Below are 25,450 nucleotides of genomic sequence, written 5' to 3' on the forward strand. Positions count from 1 at the left end.
TCCCGCCTGCCAGCTGCCTCTCCTGAGTCCCCTCCCCCTCCCTGTACCCCCAGCTGCTGTTCCCTTCCCAGGGCCTCCTTTCCATCGACACACAAACAGATAAGGATAGGGCTCAGGCCTCCTAGCCCCCTACCCTCATGTCCCTCTGGATCACTCAAGTCTCAGGATGAGAGGCAGACATTCTCTGGAAGGGCTGGGAGCTTTGGAAGGGAAACAGACCAGAGCCTGAGAATTACAGTTCAGGGGCAGAAAGCCTGGTGCTAGATTACAACTGCGGCATTTCTGAGCCCAAGGAATTCCTTCCTTACGTCGTCGTGCACCCTCACGAGAGACCTTGTCACTCTCTGAGACTCAAAGGTACAGGCACTACACAGACACACCCATGACCCAGCTGAGTGGTCACAGTGCACTTCCCCTCCTCGTTTCCTCCTGCTGATGGTGTAAGAAGTCTCAGATCTGCCCCCTGGAATTTGGATGATGCCAATCCCAGCCCTCCGCCAAGAAGGGGAGTATGAGATTTCCTTCCTTGAGAATTCCCAGTGTCTTGTTATGCTTCAGCTGCAATCCTTGGAAATACTGGGTAGCTCTTGGCCTCACTAGGTCTCTTCCTCCTTATCAGTCCCTCTTCATTTATGGGTTCTGGGAAGAAGTTCTAGGGTACAGAATTATCAAGAAGTCACGGATTGGAGTGTGCAGCAGCCTTGGTCTCCCAGGAGAGATATTTTTAAGGTGACGTAGGCACTGCTAGGCAGGAGTCTAAGTTAAAAAGAATAACCCCGGCGATGGGGAAAGAGAACGAGATGGACTTCACGCACTCTCCATCCCCCAAATTCCCACAAATTTGTGGCTATGCTGCCCTCTGGTGGCTGAAGTCTGGTCTAGCATGACATGGACATCTGCCTCCGACAATCCATTAGAATTTCTTCACCCCTCTCCTTCCTCTTGTGGCACATTAGGACAGGCCTTGAAAAGACAGAGGACCCCGAGGGGCTCCCTTACTTTGATTTCTCTTCAAAGACCTAAACCCTGTTGGTTAAGAATGAGGGCTTTCACAGTCAGACAAGGCTAAATTCGACTATGCTCTCGCCCTCACTGGGTGACCTTGGGAAAGTTATATAACCTCTCTGGACCTCAATTTTCCCTCATGTAAATGGGGTTAATTGTACCCACTTCACAGGATTATGGATAGAGAAACGAAATGAGATAAGGTATGCAAACTATTTAACACCCTCTCTACCTACCAGTATACAATAAGCAGTGATAGCAAAACAAAACAGAACAAAAACCTAACTGGCTTTCTTCTGATTTAGTTTTGTGGCTTTTTCTCTCAAGCCATTTCGTTATTCTGATTTAGGGAAGCCCAGGTGAGCATTCTGGACCATCGTCCTCCACCTTCAACTTGGACCTCCCCCTTTGCACTCTTCCCTAATGCTCAAACCCAAAAAGAAGGAATTCTTTCCCTTCTCTCTGGGAGGTGCTGGGAACCAGATCTGGTGGAGCTGGGTGATGGGCAGAGGAGTCAAGTCCTCCATTCACCCCTTCCATCATCACATCATCTCTTTCACCTGAGAGAAGGGAACCCAAAAAGTAGTTCTATAGTTCCTGGGGGTCATACTCCTGGCTCCCAGTGGAAAGAAGCTGTGAAAAACAGACATTTCCTATCCACTGAGCCATCTGGTTCCAGGATGGGCTTGGAAAGAGTGGGGTAGGACACAAATTCCGGCTCTGGTCAGTGGGGGCACCGGGCCGGGTTTATTGCACTTGCAACAGAGTTTAAATAAGTCCCGGATGTCCGGAGCTGAGGTGAGGGGGGGTTGGGCAGGGAGAGAAGGGGCAGCGTCAGTGCAGCTGGTGGGCAGAACCCAAATCCTGCAGGCCCAGGACAGTGGGCTCCCCTTTTTCTGGGGGACTGGGAGGGCCTGCGTCTGGCCAGGCTGAGGTTCCAGATCTGTTGCCATCATGGCCCCTTCAGGGTCCTGGGCAATTCCTGACTTCTTCTGAGTCAGAGGTGGATTGGGCCTCCAGGCCCAGGTCTGGAACAGGCTCAAATGTAGTCCTGGATCGGCTTGGTTAGGTTACCAATGTCTGAGTCTGAGTCCCAGATCAACCCCAGGCCCCAGGTTCGATCTGGCCCCATTAAAGTTCTGAGTCCCCTTGGAGCTGGTTCTGAGCCAGCATCGATCCTCGTTTGGGATCTGTCCTGAGCTGGGCCTGGGGCACCATCCACGGTTAGTGTTTCCTTGTTGGCCCACCAGGGTGGGGGCTGTCCAGAGCTTCCAGGTCTCACTCCCCAGGTTCCAGGTTCTTAGCTGGGGGGCTTCCTGTGGATCTCTGGCAAGGCTGAGAATAGATCTTTGCAGGCTGGAGCTGGACAGTAAGTCCTGGTGGCACATCTGGCCCAGATAACTGGGACTGGATTCCCCAGGTCTGGTTCCAAGTTGTTTTCAGGAAACTCTCTCCAAAATGCAAAGGCTGCAGGGAGGCTGGGGCCTCTATCCCTGGATCTGAGTTCCCCTCTCCATGAGGAGGGCATGTGTAAACGAGGGTCCTTCACAGTGCATGGGGGGAGGGGATCCCCAGCTCCTCACCTCCCGGCTCTGGCCCTTCAAGTATGTCTCTGGGCTGGGGAGAGGAGCTTCTCCCTGGCCCTCAGCACCTTCAGGAAGCGCCCAGCCCCCTCCCTGTCAGTAGACTGAGGGTGGGGGGACTGGGCCTTGAGGCTTGGGAGTCTGGGACTGGGAGGAGTCAGGCATCAGAGGTGGCTGGTGGCTTGAGTTGAGCTTTTTCCATGGCGGTGCCGTATGGGAGGGAGCGTTTGAAGAATCCGAGCTAATGAGAGGGGGGAAGAAGGGAGAGTTTAGATATTCTGGCTTCCATTTCTCCCCAGATCTTATCCTAAGCAGAAATGAAGATCATTCTAGTGCTTCTAATCTCCCCATCTTGGGAAAGTGGCCTAAATTCCTGGCTGTTAAGACTCCCTCTCCAGGGGTGCCTGGGTGGCTCAGTCAGTTAAGTGTCCGACTTTTTTTTTTTTTTTAGTTTGAGAGAGAGAGAGAGAGGTCACAAGTGAGCAAGGGGCAAAGAAAGAGAGAAGCAGGGCTCACGGGGGCTCGAGCTCACCCGATGTGGGACTGGAACTCATGAACTGTGAAATCACGACGTGAGCCGAAGTTGGATGCTTAACGACCGAGCCACCCAGGTACCCCAAGTGTCCAACTCTTGATTTTGGCTCAGGTCATGATCTCACAGTTTGTGAGTTCGAGCCCCGCACTGGATTCCATGCTGACAGTGTGTACGGCTTGGGATTCTCTCTCTTCTTCTCTCTGCCCCTCCCCCATGCGCGTGTGCACTCTCTCCCTCTCTCTTTCTCAAAATAAATAAATAAGTAAACACTAAGAAAAAAAACAAAGACTATCTCTCCAGTAGGTCCAATGGGCCAGGAGGGCTAATGCTGGGAGTGCTTTTGGTATACGGGGTTCATTCATCAGTGCTGTGAAATTGCCCCCAGTTAGGCCAGGGCTGGCGAATAGTTTTGAATTCAAGATCCAAGTCTGACTGCTTAATAGTAGCTGCCTCTTGAGAAGGATTCTGAGGCCACTTCTAGGGTATAGTCAAGTGGTGATGGCTGCCATTAGTTTTTGTAGGAAGTGATATCACAAATGCCACATATTTGCCACTTGTGAGTAACATTGCTTTTTTAAGTCTAGGCAAGCTTAGCAGCTTGGGTCAAGAGACTCTTTCTGAGCTAGGGGTTTAGAAGGGAAGGATCCGACAGGCAGGCTCAGGATGGCATGCCTGTGGCCAGGGCAGAGGTAGGGGCACGTGGCTGGAGAACTGGTCTGGAGATAGATGCTTGGGACTACGTTGGGTTAAGGGCAGAACCTGACGAGAGGGCGGCCAAGTCACGGGTAGGATGCGGCTGACCTTGTAGAGGATGTAGATGAGCAGACCTAGGAGCAGGAGGCCAATGAGGATGGCTAGGATAATGATCCACAGTGGGACACCGTGGCTGCCTTCTGCCTTGGTCCACTGCACAGCCGTGGCCACCTAGGGAGCAAGTCAGGAGAGGTCACTGAAAAGTCCTTAGTTCTCCCCACCCTACGCTTGGCTGCCACTTGCCATCGGACCAAGACCCACCTCTCACCTCCCATGTTGGGCTAACACAATTCTGGACGTTATAAAGTTTAAATTCCTCAAAGGTGCGTCATTGTCTCTTACTTTTGGGTCTTCACCCCTGCTGACTCCCCCTCCCCAGAGAATATACCTTTCCTGACTAATTAGCTTGGTAGTTCCTGTTTATTCTTCAGGTCTCGGCTGAAACATCGCTTCCTCCAGGAAGCCTTTCCTGACCCTGCAAGACTGCGTTTCACTGTCCCCGTGATGTGTTCCCTTAAATATCCTGGCATTTGTCACACTGTGTTCTCATTGCCCACTCGACTGTGAACTCCAGGAGTGAAGATACTCTGTCCATCTTGCTAATCGTTATATCTCCAGGATCCAGCCCAGGCTCTGGCACCTAGTAACGCTCAATAAACATATTTTACAATAACGAGGCCAGCCCCCACCCACGTCCCTGTTCTAGTGCCAGGCCCAGTACTCCAAGCCCTAGTGTCCTTGGCCCAGACCTCTGGCCCAGGTTCACCTGAAGTTCCTTTCGGGGAAGCTGCTGAGGCAGGATTCGGTAAGGCATCTTCAGGGCTTCATACACGGCTTCACACTGCAGGCTGAAGGGCTGGTGCTCCCGCTGTGGGTGGGGACAAGGTGTTCGGGGAAGCCCCCCTTAGGATCTAGAGGACACAGGGGCTTCCCCATGATCTGGCTCAGGTTGTGATCTTTCCTATTTTGGACCCATTCTCTCCTGAATATCTGTGTTCCTTATATGAGATAACAGATGTGTAATTAAATAGGTGTAACTAAATAATGTATAATTAGATGATGGCATGTTCAATAAAAAGGTTTTTTGAGGGGCGCCTGGGTGGCTCAGTCGGTTGAGGGTCCGGCTTTGGCTCAGGTCATGATCTCACAGTTTGTGGGTTTGAGCCCTGCTTTGGGCTCTGTGCTGACAGCTCAGAGCTTGGAGCCTGTTTTGGATTCTGTGTCTCCCTCTCTCTCTGCTCCTCCCCCGCTCATGCTCTGTCTCTTTCTCTGTCTCGCTCTCAAAAATAAATAAACATTAAAAAAAATATATATATATTTTAAAGTTTTTTGAATCATTGATGGGGTTAAACAGCCAGGACACTCCCACAGCGTTTGCTCAGTAAATAACTGCTCTTTACTATTCCTATATCTGCTTGCCTCTCCACTATGGATTCATCTTCCATCCCTGTTGTTTTTATCATTCTCTGCATGCTGTTCTCTCTCCAGTTCTCCCTCCTCTGAATGGGCCCGGAGAGGGAAGCTGTCACTCCCAGTGTGGCCACCAGGTGGCACAAAGGACACACAGCCCAGTCTAAAGGAGGGTGAGGGATGGGAGTGGGAGTGCTTGGGTCCCATTCACCAAATGAGTTGGCTTAAGCACTAGGGAAAGGGAGGGGAAGATCAGGAGGCTCTGAAGGTCAAGGGTCAGAGCTGAGGTAAGGCTCCCTCACTTGCAGGAAGGTCTTGGCCCACACTCGAAAATGCAGTTGCAGACTTCGGCTCTCTTGCCGGTGTAGTGGCCCGAGCTCACAACGCAGCCTAAAACATTCTGCCTCGGGGCATTTCTGGGAAGAAAGGAGAGGCTTGAATGTGGAGTTCTGTCCTTCTGGTGGCTCTGAGAACCCAAGTCCCAGTGTGACTTACCAGGATCTGAGGTCCTGAGGAGGCAGGGCTCCGGCCTGGAGCTTCCCGTCTCTGTAGCAGGTGGTGCTGGGAACCCTCAGGATCCAACTGGAAGAAGAAAGAGACCATTAGGGACCACTCTTGCCCCATCACAGTGTTGAAGTCAGCCAGCACCTGGGTTCCAGAGCAGCTTCAACCTATGTTTTTTTTCAACCTGTTCTTTTCATCCATCCAGTGACCATCTCCTATGGCAAGGCAGCAAGCTCGGTGTTGAAATACAGACACGAACTAAACTTGGTCCTTGGAGTTTACAAGATGTGTAAGTAAATAGTTAGGTTCCCATCCCTGCCTCAGGGCCTTTGCACTGGCTGTTCTCTGCTTGGAATGCTCTTTCCTGAGTCTTCACAAGCAGGTTCATCCTTGTCTTTGAGGCCTCAGTTCAACTGTTACCTTCTCAAGAGATTTTCCCTGATGACTTCATTAAAAGACTGTGGTCCCCTGGCCTTTCCATGTTAACATTGCATGTCGATTACTTTTCAGTACTTGTTAATCTTTCCCTTTTTAATGTGATGTAATATAATGTAAATGTAATTTTTTAAAATGTTTACTCATTTTTGAAAGAGAGTGTTAGCTGTGGAGGGGCAGAGAGATGGGGGTGGGGGGCATAGAGAGCCCAATGTGAGGCTTGAACTCACGAACCCTGATATCATGGCCTGAGCTGAAGTCGGGTGCTCAACTGACTGAGCCACCCAGGCGCCCCTCCCTTTTTCATTTTATTTATTTATTTATTTATTTATTTATTTATTTATTTATTTCATTTTAATTGTCTATTACCTTCTACTAAAATGTTAGCTCCATGAGAGTGGGGGCCTTGTTAGTTTTGTTTGGTGAGATATTTCCTGAGCCTATAACAGTGTTCAGTGTAGACACTCATTTAATTAAATGTTGCCAATGGGTAAACAAACTTTAAACCAGGCATTAGGGCCCAGGGAAACAGGTCTGAAGGGGCCTTCCCAGAGAAGGTGGGACAGAGATGGGCCCTAGAGGTATGCCAGGGCCGGAAGGAAGGGAAGGATATTCTAGGCTGTGTATAAAATGGTCTTTTTCCCTCCCACAGCCTTGAGGTGTCTGTGGCCCTTCTGCCCCTTGTTCAGTGACCTCAGTCCTAAGCTTCAGGCACATCCTGGTTCTTCCAAGCCTCCAGGGACCTTCTTCAACCCTCCCAGCCTTGGTCCCTCTCCCCATGCCAGTCTCCAGGCCTCTCACCTCCAGGCCCTGTGAGTTGGGGGGGTGACTGGTGGTGCAGTTACCAAGTCCTGTAACCCTGGTCATGTAGAGAAGTTGCTGACCTTCCAGAGCCTGGGGACAGCTGAGTTCCAGCACACCCCGGCTAATGGAGCTGGGGCCCAAGTTGATGAGCTGAGGAGAGGAGAACACAATCATTCTGAGAAGGAAGGGAAGGCTTCTGCCCTATTGAGACCCTGGGTCACTATGGCCCGCCTTCCCCTCCTGCATGTCTCCCACCTCGGAAGTGAAGGAGGAGATCAACAGGTAGAGACAAAATCCTCTACAGCCAACACTCTTGGAGATGGATCCGTCCTTCCCTTCCAAGTCACTTAACTGGCTGGTCTCTCCTCTGGCTTTCCCTCACAAGGACCCTGTCCAGGCCTTTGCCTCCCCCTCCCTCCTCTCTTCTTTTCAGTCCCTCTCTCTAGTCCCAGCCATCAGTCACTTACAGTGAGTGGCTCCCCTTTCCCTGTCATTCATTCTGGTCCCACCCCTCCACTCCCAGCAGCCTGCCGAGAACCAGCCCAGTGCCTCCCCGCCCCCGCCTTGACCGTCCCTCACCTCATAGACGTGGTGGACAGCAGGACCCACATCTCCCTCCTCCTGAGGCTGGTCTCGGGGATGCCAGTCGCTCACTGGGAATAGCACTGCCTCGGGTTTGGAGACACTAAAGAGGAGGGTGGTTTAGAGGACAGTGGAAGGGATCCCATATGCACCCTTTCCTAGAAGTATCTCCCCTCCCAGAAAGGCCCCATTTTTGCCCCGGGGAATTTACCCGTTAAGGGAGACCTGGGCCTGAGCCTCCACTGAGAGCCTGAAGGAAACCACTTCGCTTTGGGAGTTGTTGAGATTCTTGCTGTGGGATGGAGGAGAGACTGAGGCAGTGCTGGAGCCCAGCTAAGGAGAATGCCCCCTGCACCAGGCCCCGCCCCCTGCACCAGGCCCCGCCCCACGGGCCCCACTGGTTCCCTACCTGAGAATCTGGAAGTCAAACTGGATGGTTTTCTTTGTGTCCCGGAGATGAGGGACTGTGAACCGCAGCCCCCCCCAGATCTGCGGGACAAGGAGGGAGGACAAAGGAGCCTGTCAGACTGGGCATTTGCCTCACCCCAGTTCCAGCCCCCTTCCCTATTCCACAGCTGTGCTCTGGAAAGGCTGGTCACTGTTTTCTCAGATCCTCACTCCTGTGCCAGACTTACACTGGCTCCTGCCTTCATGGGGTTTCCCAGGTCACACACCAGCAGGCGGCTCTGGTTCACGGCAAAGTAGTCACAGCTCAGGCTGGAGAAGTTCTGGAGGTGGGTGGGGTGGGTATAGGTAAAGCTTTGGTGCCCCTCTGACGGGGTCTCCTCCCAAACCCTGCCTCAGAATCCCCTCTCACCCCTGGGTTTCTGACGAGTCCTGAGTACTCAGCCTCTGGAGGGGCTGTGACCCGAAGCTCGGCCTCATAGGCGCCGCCCTCACCCACGTTCTGGGCGTGGAAAGTTAGGTTCAGGGAGTTCTTGTCACCCAGGTACACGTGGTTCTGCTCCCTGGAGGGGGAACACCGGGTAAAGGACACTGGGAAGTTAATCCCCAAATCAGGACAATGAACCATAACAAGAATAAAATAATAATAATAACAGATACCATTTACTGCGTTCCAACTCTACGGCCAGAAGTAGGCCAGATGTTTTATGTAGATTATTTCATTTAGTCCTTCCAAAAAGGCAGAGAAACGGATGCTATTATTCCCACTATACAGATGAAGAAGCTGAAGCTCAGAGAAGTTGAGTGACTTCCTAAGGTCACACAGCTTGCTAGTATGTCCCTATTCTACCTTTGCAGGTGCCAAGTGCTTCCAAACGCCACATGTTCTGCTATGCGACCTTGGCATCTTGGAATCCCCCAGCTTGCTGTTGGCCTTCACTTACCCAAACACTTCCAGCTGTAGGTCTGGCACACAGATATTGTCTTCTCCACAGTCCAGCAAGATCTGAGCCTGGGGAGCAGGTTAGCCTTGAGAGGCGGACTTTAGACCTCCTCCTGGGCTGAAGGCTCCCCGCTCCAGGGCACTGCCCCCAGGTGCCCAGGCCTCTCTCCTCCCGGGTCTCATCGCTCCCCCATCTCCTCACCTTGTCCTCGATGCGGCTCTTGCTCTGGTAATGTAAGACTGGCCGGAGGCCATGGCTGTCCACAGGGGCTTGGGGGTCCAGGGAGAAGTTAAGGGCGATATGAATCGGGGAGAGCTTGTCTCGGAATTCTGACTCATTCTGGGGGTGGGGAAGAGGGTTTGCTGTGTCAGGGGGCATTGGGGACTTGGTGGCCCTGCTGCTCAGCCTCTCACATGTCTCTTGGCCCATGCAGGGCCCTCAAGAATCCAGGTGCCCAAACTTGACCATCCACTTTGTTTCTGAGGCCCTGACAGCCTGCTTCCCAGTTCCTCTGACAGAAGGGCCCCCTTCCTTGCCCCCAAAGTCCTAAGTCTCTCACTGGACTCTCCTAATCTCTCTCTCTCTCTCTTTTTTTTTTTTCTAAGAGGGGCCCCAGTTCTCTGTGACGCCCTCCCCAGGCCAGTCTGTTCTCCGCCCTTGGGCCATACCCTGAGGTAGATCTTCATCTCTCTGCAGTCCTCCCGTGCCCCGTTCTGGATGAGTAGGGTCTGGGTCAGGGTCGCCTGTCTGGAGGCCAGGAACAGTGCCCGCCGTACTCCCCCCTTCTGCTTCTGCCAGTCCAACTGGAGTTCTACTGTGAAGCCTGCAGCCAGGAACATATGTTCAGGAGAATCTGTCTTTCCCTCCTAACCTATTCAGAGAGAAGGGAGGTGCCAAGGTCCCCTCCCCCTCCTCCCCACCCCCTTTCCCAAGGCCTAAGAGATTAGACAGTCTCTCTCACCAATGGAGTCAGGAACATGTTTTCCAGAAGCATTGAGGCAGAAGCTAAGGTTGATGCTGGAGGAAGACCAAGAGGAAAGCTGGTGAATGGGCACCCTAGCCCCCGGCTCCCCCCCGCAGAAAGACCCAGACTGGGGCACCTCCTTTCGTCCCCTACCACAGACGTGGTTTCTCTGCCCACTCCCAGGCCCAGACTGAGGTATTCCAGACTCAGTCTCTGTAATCTCCTGGGCCCCTGCTCACCAAGCCACAGGGTTCCCCTCCAAGCTGCAGCTACGCTCCTCTGGGTTGAACATGGCAGGGAAGATGGTGAGGGAGGCACTGGTAGAGACGATGGGGCGACCCCTGCCAAGAGTGGATATGGGGTCAAGAGAACTAAGACTTCTCTGGAACCCTGGGCACAGGAAGCTGATGCCCAAGCCCCGGGAAGCCAGTGGCCTTTGTACACTTTCCCAGCCTTAGCCCATCTGAGACGTTCCCCAGTTCCCACTTCTCCCCCTGGAATTCATACCTGTACACCACAGCCTTGTCCACACCAAAGGACCCCACGATCAGATCTGCAAGAAGTCCAGAAACTACCCCTTACAGCGAGCCCCACATTAAGGTCCTCCTTTACTAACCCTCTCTAGTGTCATTGCTCAAAGGAGGCCGAGGCTAGGGGACAGCACCACCTGGTGGCGTTATCCTAGAACTGCACCCAGGAGCTTAGGAAAATGCAGAAGTGGGGGGAAGGGTCCGGGACCAGGAGAGTTCTCAGGTGAGAGGGGCCTGGGACACTACTCACCAGGGTATCCGTTGCCATCCAGGTCTCGGCCTCCTCGAAGGGCAGAGCCAAAGAAGTTTGGCGTGTGGCCGGCTGCCCACAGGGGCAGCAGAACCTGGGAAGGCTTAGAGCCTAGCCCCGCTGGGCCCCCAGGGAATATAAACACCACTCCCTGCTGGGTGTCTCCACCAAAGGGAGCTCCAATCGCTACATCTGCAAGACACAGAACACACACTAGTTTGGAGGCCAGGAATCCAAGAATCCAAATCTCTACCGCCAGATCCCAGAACCCAGGAGTGTGTTTTGTTTTGTTTTTGTTTTTTTTCCAATCTGTCATTCCCAGTTTTCCAGTCTCTTCAAGCCCCAAGACCCAGACAGTGGGGTTAAAGTCAACACACCTCCTAGGGAAGTCACTGGGGGGTCTGGGTATCTTAGCTGACAGCCGCCCTCTCCCCAAATCCCTTCTGACTCAGGCTCCAGACTCCTCCTCAGCTCCTGGGGCCTCTGGCGCTTACCATTGTAGCCATCCTGGTCCAGGTCCCCCAGGGGTGTCAAGGAGCTGCCAAATCGGCCAAACTCATCATGGCCAGTGAGGGTGAGGGTGGGGGTGGGCTCCATGCCAGCCGGGTTCTGCAGGTAGATGTAGACCCTGCCCACTTCCTGAGGCCGCCCATCAGCTGTCCGTTCCATGAGCAGAGGCGCCCCCACCAGCAAGTCGTCCAGCCTGAGGGAAGGGGAAAAGCTAGGCACCCTGATACCCTGCCTTGCCACCTCCCCAGTCCCAGTGCCAGGACATCCTAGGCCTCCTGGATCCCAGGCTCTTGCCCACCCGAGTGAGAAGACTTGAGATCTTGTGGTCTTTTAGCTCTCAGCTCTCTCCTTGCTCCTGAGCAAGGGGATGACAGCACAGGAGGAGAACCCAGAGCAAAAGCCTGGAGAAAAACTCTCCTTGGATTTTTCTGTCCTATCCCCCGCTCTTTGGTCTTGGATCTGGGAAGGGCATCGTAGTGTGCCCTCTTCCCACTACTCACCCGTCCCCGTTGACGTCTGTGGCAGCCACTGCATAGCCGAAGTAGGACGCCATCTGGGGTGGGGGTGGACACAGAGGCAGCACTGGGTCAGAAGTAGGAGGTCACTCAACAGGATCAGCAGGGACTGTGGCTGGGGAGGTCAGAGACTCCAGGGAGCCTGGGCTCACTGGCTTACGCCTGGGACTTGGTTGGCAGAGGGCCAGGCTGGGTTGTGTGTGGGGGCTGTCCTCACCTGTTCCCCTGAGAAGTTGTAGAGGGATCGGATGTCTGAGCCATTGAGGATGGTGACCTGGGGATGATGAGATATACCCATTGGTCCCGGACTCCCAGACCATCCCACGGATAGAGAACAAACAGGTACAGCATATTCAGGGGGAAGGCATTTGCTGGAGACACAGACCGCTTGTTTGTTAATTCCCTCCTGACTTTGCTCTCACACCCCCATCTCTGTGCCAGGAAGCTCCACCACAAGGCACCCTCACTATTTTTCTCCATCACTTATCAACTACTGACAGAGGTTACGTTTGTCTGTCTGTTGTCCATCTCTACCCACTAGAATAGAAGACCAGCGGGGGCAGGAGTTTGGTTTTGTCCTTTGCTTTCTCCCCAGAGCCTGAAGTCGTGCTTGGTGAGCAGCAGACACTAATTATTAGTTGAACGACTGAATGCACCCTGAGACCTCAGGCGTCCCTCATCCTTCAGGCCTCCCAAACCACAAACAGCTCATGTCTCCCTTTGGTCCCCCCTCAGTGACTGGCCCCACTAGTCCCCTGGTCGCTTGGCTCCTTGCCCCCTTCCCCACTCTCGCTGCTCCTACTCTGGGGTGAGTCCTCTCCCAGACTGCTGGACGGCCCCCCGGCTCTCTCCCTGCCTCCATCACCCTACCCCGACTGCCTCAGTCGGACTGATGGTCCCAGAGCAGATCCAGGAGGGGGCACTTCTGGCTTGGAAACCCAGAGTGATTCCCTGCAGCCGCTGCCCAAATTCTCAACTTCTCGACTGGTCCTCTGATGGATGCCCTGGGGAATCTGGCCCCAACTAATCTGTTTTTCCTCAACCTTTCCTTATTCCCTTCATGCTCAGTCAGCCCACGAGTCTGCTACAATGGCCTGACTTTTTTCCTTTTCTGCCATGCTCCTGTCTAGGATGCCCTCTTGCCACATCTCCACAGATCCTTCATAGAACCTTCTCTGATCCTTTGCCACTACGTGGATGGAACTAGAGGGTGTTATGTGAAGGGAAATTAGTCAGAGAAAGACAAATATCATACGACTTCACTTATATGGGGGACCAAACAGATGAACACAAAGGAACGAAAGCAAAAATAATATAAAGACAGGGAGGGGGACAAAAGAGACTCTTAAATATGGAGAACCAACAGAGCGTTCCTGGAGGGTTTGTGGGAGGGGGGATGGGCTAAATGGGCAAGGGGCATTAAGGAATCCACTCCTGAAATCATTGTTGCACTAGATGCTAACTAATTTGGATGTACCTTAAAAAGGAAAAGTAAAGAAAAAAAAAAAAAGAACCTTCTCCGATCCATTCCTGCCCTAGAAAAGTAGGTTATTCCTTCCTCTTAACTGCTATATCCTCTTAACTGCTTTTCTGAAACTTCTCATCGTGCAGAAAGAACGCTGACTTTGGACCAAGACGGATCTAGTTTTAAATCTCTCTCCAGCCCCTTACTAACTGGGTGATCTTAAACCACTTACTTGGTCTCAGAGCCTCAGCTTTCTCACGTGGAAAAGGTGTATGGTATTATCTACCCCCAGAAGCTTGTTGTGAAGAATACACATCATGAGAAGACAGAGCCTGACGCAGCGGCGAGCTTGTGTAATAGTAGATACACCTCGGATTATAATTGTATGTGTGTCTTATCTTACATACTTGATTAGAAGCAGCTTACGAGATGGGGTACGGTGTCTTATTCATCTTCTTATCTTTGACCTGGCCTTCATAAATGTTGTTAATTGAATGAACTCCTATGGCCGTCTTATCTGTGTCCTTTCTAGAGCGCTTGTCACGGTCTAATAATAACAGCTACCAATTGTACACCGCCTCATAGTTCACTAAGAACTTTCACAGGCGTTATCTCATTTCATCCTTACAAGAGCCTCGTGAGGTCAGAACTATTATTATCCCATTCTACAGAGAAGAATGAGGCTCAGAGAGGCTAAGTAGGTCTGGGGATTTTGTGGAATGCAGCGGGGGGTATATGAATAAATAACAGAATGACTCATTCAGAGTAAACGCCAGTACTTGAACCCAGGTCTGCCTCCAGAGCCCGTGTTCTGATCCACTTTTTGAACCCTCACAAACTGCCGTGCATGGTTCTTTGTGATTAACCAGGGGAGGGGAAGGGGAGAGAGGGAGGGAAGGTCAAGTTGGGTCTTACATAACCATAAGTGAGGTTCCCTTTGGGCACGCCAGCGACAAAGTCTGCAAAAGAAGAGAAAGTTGTGGGCTAAGGGAGGGGAAAGGGAAATCTGACCAGCAGGGTGTCTGGGTTCCTGTGGCCCTAGGTCCTGGGTCTCCATTCGTCCCCTCCCTTGGCCCCCGCCTGGAGACACACTCACCTTCTGTGTCATCACCACTGAATTCACCCACAGCCACAGAGTATCCTGGGGGACAGGATGGGTGGATATTAGTATTCCTGAGGGGACCCCTCTGCTGTGGCCCATCCTTCAGTTCCTTCCCCAACCCTACTGGGCCTTCCTACACAGCCTGCACACAAGTAGGGCAGGGGGACAAAGGATGCCCGAATGGAAGAAGAGAGGTGGGGGGGGGTGCAGGGGTTGGGACAAGACGACTGGAGGTTCTTCCCCCCTATTTCCTCCCCGGGGCTCGCTCACCCAGGTAGCTGTCATCGTAGATGGAACTGGCCTGGCGGGTCTGCAGCTGCCCCTGAACCAGGTTGATCAGGTACTCGGGGTAATAGGATTCGGCAATCTGTTCTTGGGTGGCCGACAGGATCTGGCCTGGGGAAGGGGGTGAGGAGCTGGACGGATGGAGGAGGAGGGTGGCAGGGAGGGGGGCGCTGGGAGCTGATTGGGTGGGATTGCAGAAGTCTGGTTCCAGGAAGGGAAGCTTGTGGAGGGTGGTGGAAAAGGGTACAGAAGTCTCAAGGAAGGGAGAGGAGAATCTGGGCAGGGAGGGAAGAGGGAAGGACGGTGACCTCAGACTGGAAGAGGGATGAGAGGCTGTGTGCCAGGGGACTAAGGGACAGCAGAGGAAGGACTTACCTTGCCAGAAGTAGCTCCCTGGTCCACCCAGGACCACGCGCCCAGTCTGTGGAGGGAAGGAGAGGAGTCCACATCTGGTCCTGACCCTCCTGGGGCACCACCCACAGCTGCTTCTCTCCCAGCCCACACTCTTACCTTGGTGAACTCAGCACTGAAGCCCCCTTGGCAGTAACCCTGTCCTGCGGCCCAGCTGAAATCTGTGAGGGGAGAAGGTGGTGGGAAGGAGCCCGGCACAGACGGGTCACACAGGAAAGGAGAGAGAGCTGAACCAGAGGAAGGATCTCCCTGGACCAGACAGTGATCAGAAAGGCTAAGCGGGTTGGGGAATCACAGGGAGGAGGCAGACACAGGGCACATGCCCCTCCTTGCCCTACCTGAGCGGCAAGGTGCATACTCCAGAATTCGGGTGAAATTGTCCGTGGAGAGGTAGCAGGTGCCCACGGGATCATTCAGCGGCTCCTTCTCTGTGCGCCAGCTATATAGAGGAGCACAGGCCTGGCGGGGCCCAGGAGGAGAGGCTTCAGGTGAGTCCAACAGGGCCTCCCCCACTCCCTCAGGCCTCTGCTCCATTCCCCTGGTCACACCACACCACACCACACCACTTAGAGCCACTGTCAGCCTGCTGGGCCCTCACCAAAATGGAGGAGCCGTGGGCTCGAACCGTCGCTCCAAACCACTGCAAGGACTTGTACTCCACAGGCTCCTCTCCCTCTGGGCTGGGCAGTAATGACTCCAGGAGTCGAGAGCCTTGGAGAAGTGAGAAAAGGGAGTCATGCCGGGCTGTGGATGGCTGAGCCCTAGAGCGGCCCCCACTCTCAGTCTGGGGGTGCCCGGGCACTTGCAAGCCCTGAGCTCCATGACTCACTGGGAGGAGTGGGGAGGGGGTTTCAGAGTCTGCTTTGTGTAGCCTGACTCACCCCTTCCCTGACACGTGTGCATCCACGGGTGTGCACACAGAACCTAGCGTTTCTAGAGTTGCTGTCCCCTGGTGCCCCTGCCTCCTCACCCAGCTGGGACAGGGACGCTTGAAGTGATGTGGGGCCACGGGGGTGGTAAGTAAGAATGGCTGTTTCCCGAGAGGGCAGTCCTCTGGCTATGCTTCTTTGTACCTGGGTCGGTGTCTCTAACAGCACCTTGTCCCATCCCTTCTTTTCTGGCTCTTTCTCACAATTCTGGATCTCTGTTACCTTATGTCTCTCTCCCAGCATCTGTCTATCTCTTCAAGCCCTATCTCTGCTCTCTATAGTACGGTTTTTTTCTTTCCTTTGATTCTCATCTGTCTTTCAGATTTAAAAACAAAAGTGGCGGGGCGGGCAGGGAGCCTGGGTGGCTCAGTCGGTTGAATGGTGGAGTGCATCTGACTCTTGATAACGGTTTGGGTCACGATCACACAGTTCATGGGATCGAGTCCTGCATTGGGCTCTGGGCTGTCAGCAGAGAATGCTTGCGATCCTCTCTCTCCCTCTCTCTGCCCCTACCCTGCTCTCTCTGTCTCTGTCTCTCTCTCTCAAAAGAAATAAATAACTAAACTTAAAAAAAAAAAAAATGAATGTGTTTCATGATCTTATCCCTGTCCCTGCCATCGTCTCCGTGTTTTTATCTCTCCTCTTTTTGTCCCTTTACCCCAGTCTTTATCTCTGGAGCCAGACTGTTCAAGTTCATGCCCTGGCTCCACTATTTACTAGCTGACTTTGGACAAGGGACTTAACCTCCATTTTGTCATCTATAAAATGGGGCTAATACCTCACATGGTACTGAAAGGATTAAGTGAATTAAGTGAGTTAAGATATGCCGGGCGCTCAGGACTGACCCTGGCACAGAGCAAGTGCTCTTGAAGCGTTCGTTAGCTGTTATTGTTTATCTTTCCATCTGTCTCCCTCCCAGCCATCTCTGCATCTACTCTGGGCCTTGAGCTCCCTGAGGGCAGTGGTTTCATCATGTTTCAGTCCCCTGCAGCACCAGCACGGTGCCTGGCGTGCACTGTCACTTAGTCAGTGCTTAGTTAAACGGACTGAAAAGTCTGTGTGACTCTCCCTGTCTTTGTGTTACTGCCCTGGCCTCCCAGAGTTGTGGGTGATTCAGGGGAAATGAGAGCCACATGTTTCTGAATCATGCCCGCCCTCCTTGGGCTGGGCTGGACTGGGAACATGGTGTGAGTGCCACGGGAGTCGCTGCACGGCTTCTACACTGAGCCGGAGCAGCAGAGCCTGGAGGGAACGTGGCCGTGGAACTGGACAGGCTCCACCCCTCCCTCAAGGCACCCTTCGGCCCGCCCCCAAGCCGCAGTACCACCCCCAGTCCCTTCCTGAGCTTCCCCGCCTACCAAGGAGGTTACCTTTACTGTCAAATTCAATGGGGGTGCAGTGTACCGGGCTGGTGCCCCAGGGACAGAGGTAGACGGCACCACCCTGCAGCACTCCCGGCTGGCTGGTGTTGGCCTTGGGAGCTCCCACCAGCACGCTGACCCTGTGGGGGCGAAAGGAGAGGCGGTTCAGAGTGACTCCTTCTCCAGTCCCCCCAGGCCTCTGGGCCAGGGGCTGGCCGGGGGTGGGGTAGATGCCCCCTGGGTTGTATTTATATCTCAGAAGATGCCACAGATGCCAGAGGCACAGGCTGGAGTCAGGCGGTCCCCATGTGGCGCTGTCACTAACACAACAACCACCCCCCTCCACCACCTTCCCTTGTTATTAAAGAGAGGAGGAAGCGGAGTCAGTTCTGAGAAAGGAATAGGGGCACCAGAGGGCCCGAACCCCATCTTCTCCATCTCCACTCTGGACCTGCCGGCATCGGATATGCAGCCCCTGGAGCTCCAGGGTCCTCTCATCCTCTCACCTAGCCTCTACCCTCTCGTCCCAAGCCAAAGTCCTTCTCTGGGCCAAGACCCAGGCATCGGGCTGCCCAGCCCTGGGGTGTGTAGGAGGAAAATGTGAGTCTTGGGAATCAGTCAGTAGAAGTGGAGAGTGGAGCTTGGAGGATGGTGAAGACAGATTCCCCTGGGCTCTGGGGTAGAGCTCCCCATCTTGGCTGGGTTTCTGTTCAGCCCCTGACCCCCTTTCCCGCACACTATCCCTAGGAATCTGAATTCAAATCTTGCTCTCCTGGGGTGTTAGCTCTGAACACGGTGCTTCGAGACGATGAGGAGAAAGTTGCCTTTGCTGGGAGTCCTATGTAACGGGGTGGTCAGAGTTAAGGTCCTGGGCAATCTTCTCACCTTCGACTCTGCCTCTATCATTGTCTTTGAGGTCCCTTGTCTCCAAGGTCTCCATGCAGCCATCAGCCCTCTTGATTTTCTCCTCCAGGGTCTCCCACAAGGACTGCATCTAGCAGCTGGGGGCAACTGGACCTGGCCCCTGGGCCGGTGTCCCTGCCAGTCTGGCCTCTACTCTCCTCCCATACCTGCCTCAGACACTGCTTCTCAATCTCTCTGTCCCTCTGCCCTTATGATTACTTGCTTTCCTCGTTTTGGTTTTTTAATCCTCTCTCTTGATCTCAAATCTTGTGTTCTTCATCTCTACTGTTTCTGGCCCCCTTCAGCTTTCAACATTCCCGGTGTCATCCCTTCCCTGATATTTGGGTATGTTCCCTAGCTTTTCTTACCAAGAAAGAGCCCGAGTGGGTTAGTATGGTAGAGGTCCCAAAAGCTAGGGGTGTCTTCCAAGAGGACCAGGAAGGGCAGGGGTGAGTGGGGTGGGGTTCAAGAGGAATAATGGATGGAAGCAACGAGGGGGCAGGACCATGGTACTGAAGGGGGAAGTGAGGAGTGGGCAGGGAGGAAGGGAGGATGAGAACAGAGGAGGGAGAAGGCAGGGTCCAGAGGAACAAGAGGGGGGCCAGAGAGGAGAGTTCCTGGAGTGAAGGGGGGTGGGGTGCGAGCCCTGGTTACCCTGGGGACAGGAAATGTTTACTGCCTGTGGCTTCCTGTCTGTTTCCAACCTCTCACTTCTCCGTTTGTCTCCCACCCGCAGGGCCCCACCCCTCTCACTCAGGCATTACATCCAGTTGAGGGGGGTGGGAGCTGGCAACTTGGAAGGCAGGGACCCAGTCAGCTGCCAGGCCCACAGCTTGGTGGCAGGCAGAGCGTGAGTGCATTGTCCTGGGGCTGGGTGAGGAGAGAGGGGTGCAAGCCTCTCTTAGTAGGGGCAGCCCCAGAGAATAGCTATGATACAGGAGGCAGTGAAAAGAGCACTGGACCATGAGTCAGGAGTTCTGGGTCAGGCACCAGCTCAGTGTGGACTTGGGCAATACCCTTTCCCTTCTCTCTCCGGGTGAAGAGGTTGAACAGGTTGTCTTGAAGTCTCTTGGAGCTCCAGCACTCCCTTTCCAGGAGAACACAGGGCTGCAGCCAAAGGACCCTGCTCCCACTCCCAGTTTTCCCACTCCCCTTGCTCTTGGGGAGCAGCTGAGCCTGAGTGCTCCTGGGCTGGCTTGTGGAAGAAGCTTGGAGCCTGACAGGGTTAGAAGGCGAGAAAGACCTTACAAAGCCTGGGAAGCCCACAGGCTCGTGAGCCAGGGGTGTGTACACTGTAGTTGTGGGAGGGTTCAGGAGATGTGGTGTGCAGGCAAGGGACACAGACTCAGATGCCCGTCCCCACCCCATGACTTATACCTGCGGGTGCAGTGGCCCTTCCATCCCAATAAACAGTGCCCTCTCCCACGTGCCAAGCAAAGTGCCTGGTGTCAGAGTAGGCACGTCACCGAGCTTATCGCTGTTCTCCCTCTCCTAGTTCTTGCTTCCTAAATCTGGCAACAGTTGGGCCCTCTTAGGGGTCCAGGAAGGTAACAGCGGAGCGTCCTTGCGCTATTTTCAATATTTCAGAAAGCCTCACGGAAATCATGCATTTACCTGATAAGGTGGCTGGGCTAATTAAAACCTCAAGGGTATCTGCTTTGGGCTATAATTATATCAACTGATGTAGGGAAGCTGGTTATATCTCAAATTGGTTGAAAGCTCTGATTGGCGGCTACAGATGTCTTCTTGTTCTAACTTCTAGTTGATAAAAAAAAAAAAAAAAGACAACAGGGAAAAGGAATTAATTATTCCTTATTAAATGCAGTTTGGCAGATAAACTCTTCCAAAATGCCGAGTTCAAGGGAAGAAATCATTGCCATCATTTCTTTTGAAACCTCAGATCCCTGAAATTCTAGAGTTGGTTCTCGGAGACACGGACCACCACAGCTGCAAGGCACCAGAGAGAGCATCCACTGGGTTGAAGACTTCCTTGCAGATGCCTTCCTTGCAGACTTCCTGCCACATGACATTTGAGGAGGCCAGTTTGGTCCTGACAGTCCTCCCCATCTTGTTTTAGAGCAACCTCTTTTTCCTGTTTTATACAGAATGCCCTGGAAAGATATTGTTTGATTTTAAACAAAAATACAGAAAAAACTTGTTGTGGTTTTGTTTGTTTGTTTGTTTGTTTTTTGAGAGAGAGAGAGAGAGAGCGAGCGAGCACACTCAAACAGGGGTGGGGAAGAGGGTGAGGGAGAGAATCTTAAGCAGTTTCCAGACCCAGCACGGAGCCCGATGTGGAGCTCAATCTCACCAACTGTGAGATCATGACCTGGGCCAAAATCAAGAGTCGGACGCTTAACCGACTGAGCCACCCAAGTGCCCCCAAGAAGAAACTTTAATTACAAGATTGCTGACCTAGTCCCATGTTCTCATTTTACCAAGGAAGTTAGGGAACATGGCCAAGGTCACTCGGAATCCTTCCTGACATAAGAACCAGAAGCCACGAATCCTCATTCCTAGGCCAAGGTTCTGGTCTACCCTGTTGCCAATTTACCCCCTTCTCTCCCCTCTACTATCTCCCCAGCCAGGCTTCTGATTAACCAAGTTCCTGTTCAATACATGGTTACTGTTTGACTCTGTTGGCCTGGCAAGATTGGGGGCGGGGAGTGTCAATTGGATCAGGGCCCAGCTCCTGTAGGTCCTATAGCAGCCCTGGCCAGGCCCCAGGAGGACATCTACATCCCCCAGTGTGTTCTCAAGAGATATGTCCGGCTGCTTGGTGAGGAAGAGTTGTGGCAGTACCAGAAGAGAAAGAGAGCTGGGTTAAGGCTGAGCATCTTTCCAGCTGGTGACCTGGGCCAAGTCACTTCTTCTTTCTAAGCTTTGGATTCACTCCCTATAAAATGATGGATTGCCCTTGAATGGTCCCTAAGCCAATTTCTATAATTCCGGAAGCATCGGCTTTATATGTGCATATAAAATGGGGTAATAGTGTTTCCTCTAAGGCAAAGATTTTTGTAGCCATCCGGTGGAAAAATTGATATGACAGTGTTAAGGAATGTGAGGGACCATTATTACGACCACTACTATAAACAAATACTAGAAGCAAGTAAGAGATTGGGGGCGGGGGGGAAAGTTAGACAAAGAACTAGGTGATATCCAAGGAGGAGAAAACCAGAAAACAGAAAGCGACCCTGTAAAAATCATGCCTCCCGTGTACTGATCACCTTCTATGGACCAGGTGCCTTTTGTATATATTGTCTCATTTAGTTCTCAGAACAGGTTCATAAATTAGGTGTCTGATTCTCGTGAAAACACTTCGAAACAAACACAGAGCTTAAGTAACTCGCCCTAGGCCACACAAAGAACAAGTGGTGGGGCCAGGACGCACGCCCAGCTCTGCCTGACTTAAAGCTTGGCCCTTTCCTGCCACATAAACCTCTCTTGTGCTCACCCTGCCCTTTGATGCTGTTTCAGGGTTCCTGTGAGAGGGGTTGTAGGGGGAACAAGAACACTGAGGCCCTCCGTCTCCAGGATGATGGCCCCAGGTGGGGGCTGTGTTTGTCACCACTGGGCAGGAAGGGGTTGCAGGCCCAGCTGTGGAGGGAGGAAGGTCACTGGGGAGGTGGATTGTTCAGAGCCCTATTCTAAGGGTGTATTGTAAGAGAAAATGAGAGGGGAGGAGTGCAAGCTGGACACCTGGGTTCTCTTGGGAAGAGAGATGAGCAGGAGGGGATGGGGGAGGATGAGAAAGCGGGGTCCCGGTTTGGAAGACTGCTTTAGGGCCTGTAGGATCAGGCCAGGGGCCAGACAGACACCTAGGGAATGGGAGTGTGGGAAAGTCCAGATGTTTTAAAGGAGTGTTGGAAAAGGGAGATGACACTTTAGCTAGGTGGGGGTGGGGTACGAGCGAGGTTAAGAGCCAGACAACTGGATTTACCCTGATATGGGGGAGGATCCCATCCCCTCCCTGCCGGGTCTTCTCTATTCCATTAGGGTTGTGGTAAGCAGTTTGAGGGGGCCTGGGGGAGGCCAGGCCTGGCAGAGACTCCAGGCCAGGGTGATGCAATGGGGTTTGGGCAGGAGGCCAGGGGGGGTGGGGTGGGGGTTGGGTGGGGACCTTGAATAGCGCAGAACCAACAGCTGGGGCCTAATCATCTTTCTTTTTTCCCATCCCCACATTCGTTCTCCAGACAAAGAAGAAATTTGTGTGCCCCCCCCCCATTGAAATAGCTAGATTAACCCCTTTCCTCCAAAAATTAAAGAAAACGCATAGAGATCAGTTAACTGTATCCTATATAAAAACAGCTCACCTCTGACAGAACTTCTATCAAACCCTGAGACATTGGGGTTGGGGTGGTGGTGGCCGGGACCAGTGGAAAGCTCAGAGCCCAGAGACGGAGAAGAAGGAGGATTTCCCAGTTAGTGTGGAGGATCAGGAATCTGGCACCTGGGAGTCCCTGGCCGGGCCCAGGGGCAGCTAGCTACCTTCTCCTCTTCCTTCCCAACCCCCCACATTTAAACAAACACTCCTGTTCCCATGTTGCCTCAGCTCTAACTCCGGTTTCCCTAAGTCTATGGGCTCCCCACTTTCCAGGCGGTCAGGTCCGGTCTGCTTGTCACCCTGCTGAGCTGGGAATGAGGACCCTCCTTTGAGACTTCTCCAGTCCTTGATGTCCTATGTTATGACGCTCTGGGGCCCAGCGAGCCCGCGTCTCCCCAGCTTCCGACCCCAGCCCTGGAGTCCGGTCTCAGTCCAGCTCCAGACTACAGGCTACAGGAAATCGGCATTTCTCTTCCTCCCAAGAGCTAGAGGAAGAGGGAAACCGCCCACCCCCCTTCACGCGCGCACACACACCCCTCCCGACACATCCGAGCACCCGCCCTTGGCCGAGCCCGCCACAGCGCCGGCGCCCCCAGTGCCCGGGTCCCGGGACTCTCCTCAAGTTCCCGGGTCCCCTCGTCTGAACGGAGATTGGGGGTGGTGGGCGGAGTAGGAGCCCGAGGAGAAAGGGGAGGGAGCCGCCATCCCCCTCCCGGGTCTTTCCTAGTCTGAGCGGAGGGGGAGGGGAGGATGGGGCTGGTCCCCATTTAACCTCCGGACCCCCTCAGTCTCAGACTCCCCTCTTACTACACACAGTTCATTCTACCACGACCCGTCCTCCCTCCGCACAATGGCCCTCAGGAGTCCCGAGGTCCCGCAGGGCTCCAAAAAGCCCTTCCCGGCCTCCGCGCCCCCTCTCCGCCCTCATCCGCCCCGGGTCCCCGCAGCTCACAGATCTCAGCCAGAGACCCGCTGCTCTCCATTCGTGCGTCCTCCTTTTCCTTGGCCCCGAGACCCTTGCCCAGACCTCTCCAGCTTCCAGTTTCGTGTCTTCTCCCCACCCCACACATGTCTCCCCACTGATCTCAAACTCCAGGCGCCCAGCTCCACGCCGGCCACTGTCCCCTCCCTACTCCCGCGCGGGCCCCCAACTCTGGCGCGGGCCCCCAACTCCAGCCCTAGTCCTTCCAAACTCCGCCTCTCAGACTCAAGCCTTGGTCCCCTCCAGACTCCAGCCGCGCCCCCAGTCTCCAGCCCCCCACCCTCCCAGCCCCCATCCCGCCACTAACCCTCCTCACTCACCCGTCCGTCCCCGGCCGGTAAAACTCCACCGAGAAGCCGAAGAAGGAGCCCGGGGGCCCAGCGAGCACAGCTGGGGCCTCCGCGTCTAAATTGAAGCCCCCGACCCTGGGTGGCGGCGGCAGCAGCAGCAGCAGCAGCGGCGGCAGCAGCAGCAGCAGCGGGGGTCGGCGCCGGGGGCCCCAGCGCAGTTGCACGGCGTGGAGAGGGAACCCTGGTGCCCGTCTCCCCATAGCGCCCGCTCTTCCCTGTCCTGGGGCCACCGACCCGGAGCCGCTTCCTAAACCTCCCAGAGGCGAATGACTCAACGCGGGGAGGAGTTTGCCAAACTCCCGGCTGAGCCCTCCCCCCGCCGGCCGGGGGGGCGAGAGGGGGGGCATTCCTGGGTCCTTGGAACGCTGAGCCCGCGCCCCCCACCCCGAAGGGGCGTGGGGGGGGGCCGCACCTCTCCACTCCCCTTTCCTTAGCCCCAGCTGGAGGCCGGTTGTCTGGACTGGGTCAGACTGGGCGGGTTTGGGTTTCCCCCCTCCTTCTCTCTGCTTTCCCCTCCTTCCTCCCCCCTCCTTTCCAGATGTACAACGTAAACGCTCGGAAAAGGAGTCGGAAAAAGGGAGCGGAGAATTTCCTAATGAGGAAAGGAATCACCTCTAAAGGGAGGAGGGAGCCTGTATATGTGTGTGTGGGGGTCTCCCTCATTCCTTCAGGGAGGAGACTTTGGGGTCTAAAGAGACAGGAGACACCTCTGGCATCTGGCCAACTGGGATTCCCCTTGCCTTCCCGGGCCACTGGGTGCCTGGGTTCTTGCCAGCTGGATTTGAGACTCAGGAGTTGAGGTACAGAGTGCTCCCGGGCAGCCTGATCTGATGGGGGACCTACCGGGGCTCCTCGAGTACTGATGCCCCCTCACCCCCTCCTCCAAGCTGCTAGAATTGAAAACCCAGGAGTTGGGGATCATTCACCAGGAAGATTCTACTTCAGGTCACCCCCTTCTTGGTTGTAGGGTATGGAAACCTCTTTTGAGACCCTCCCCAGAAACTGGCAGTTGACCAAGAGCCTGGGAGTGGTTGGGAGGGGGGGTGCTTTGGGCCCCTCAGTGACTTCTTGACCAAACCGGCCTGAAGAATTGTAGAATGGGGTGGGGTGGTTGGTGGTGGTGGTAGCGTCTTGCAAACGCACCCAACCTTTAGGTTCTGGAAGCTGGAACCCAGAACCCGTTATCCCCGGATCCCCTGTGAATATAGAGGAAGAGACTCTTTCTCAAGGGAAGGCAGTGACCCCCTGCCCACCCCTTCCCCCAGCCCTGGCTCTGTGTGATGAGATCACCTTTCAGGATTCTAGTCTTTATCTTAGTCTGGGGGAGGGGGACCAAGGGGCCTTGATTTTCTCCTAAACTTTCCTTCCCCGCCCCCTTCCTGCCTTTTTCCTCCAGGACTTCTCCCCTTCCAGAATAATAATCCCCCAAATCAAACCCTGCCTCTTCTCTTCCCCAGGCCCCTGACCCACTCTGGCCTGGGGGACTCAGAATGAAAGTACCCAGAGTCAATGCTTTTTCCTTCCACACGAGTCTCCTCCTCATTCTGCTACTCTACTTCCTGTCCCAAATCACCCAGCTGTTTTTTTAAAAGCCCCTCTCCAGAGCCAG

The 25,450-nt window shown here is 54.0% G+C and overlaps 1 protein-coding gene across 2 annotated transcripts; it reads right to left on the reverse strand.

Moving 5' to 3' along the window:
- Positions 1-1,717: 1,717 nt before the first annotated feature.
- On the reverse strand, positions 1,718-24,160 carry ITGA5 (integrin subunit alpha 5). 2 transcript variants are annotated; one of them, XM_030322817.1, is made up of 30 exons: positions 23,812-24,156; positions 17,292-17,422; positions 15,591-15,703; positions 15,331-15,451; positions 15,092-15,153; positions 14,957-15,002; positions 14,567-14,692; positions 14,291-14,335; positions 14,110-14,153; positions 11,947-12,003; positions 11,715-11,767; positions 11,199-11,407; positions 10,705-10,896; positions 10,432-10,477; positions 10,164-10,265; positions 9,922-9,977; positions 9,629-9,783; positions 9,162-9,299; positions 8,961-9,028; positions 8,429-8,579; positions 8,247-8,339; positions 8,021-8,100; positions 7,823-7,903; positions 7,609-7,714; positions 7,027-7,179; positions 5,782-5,868; positions 5,589-5,702; positions 4,643-4,744; positions 3,925-4,047; positions 1,718-2,829 (listed from the first exon to the last, which is right to left on the reverse strand). In XM_030322817.1, exons 1-30 carry the CDS (start codon positions 24,039-24,041, stop codon positions 2,746-2,748), a joined length of 3,168 nt encoding a protein of 1,055 aa, XP_030178677.1. In that variant the 5' UTR covers positions 24,042-24,156; the 3' UTR covers positions 1,718-2,745. The 2 variants fall into 2 exon arrangements, with proteins under 2 accessions (XP_030178677.1, XP_030178678.1); XM_030322818.1 differs by lacking the exon at positions 7,823-7,903 and having other exon boundaries at positions 23,812-24,160.
- Positions 24,161-25,450: the final 1,290 nt, after the last annotated feature.

Source organism: Lynx canadensis, chromosome B4 (assembly GCF_007474595.2).
Source record: "Lynx canadensis isolate LIC74 chromosome B4, mLynCan4.pri.v2, whole genome shotgun sequence".
Lineage (NCBI taxonomy): Eukaryota > Metazoa > Chordata > Mammalia > Carnivora > Felidae > Lynx > Lynx canadensis.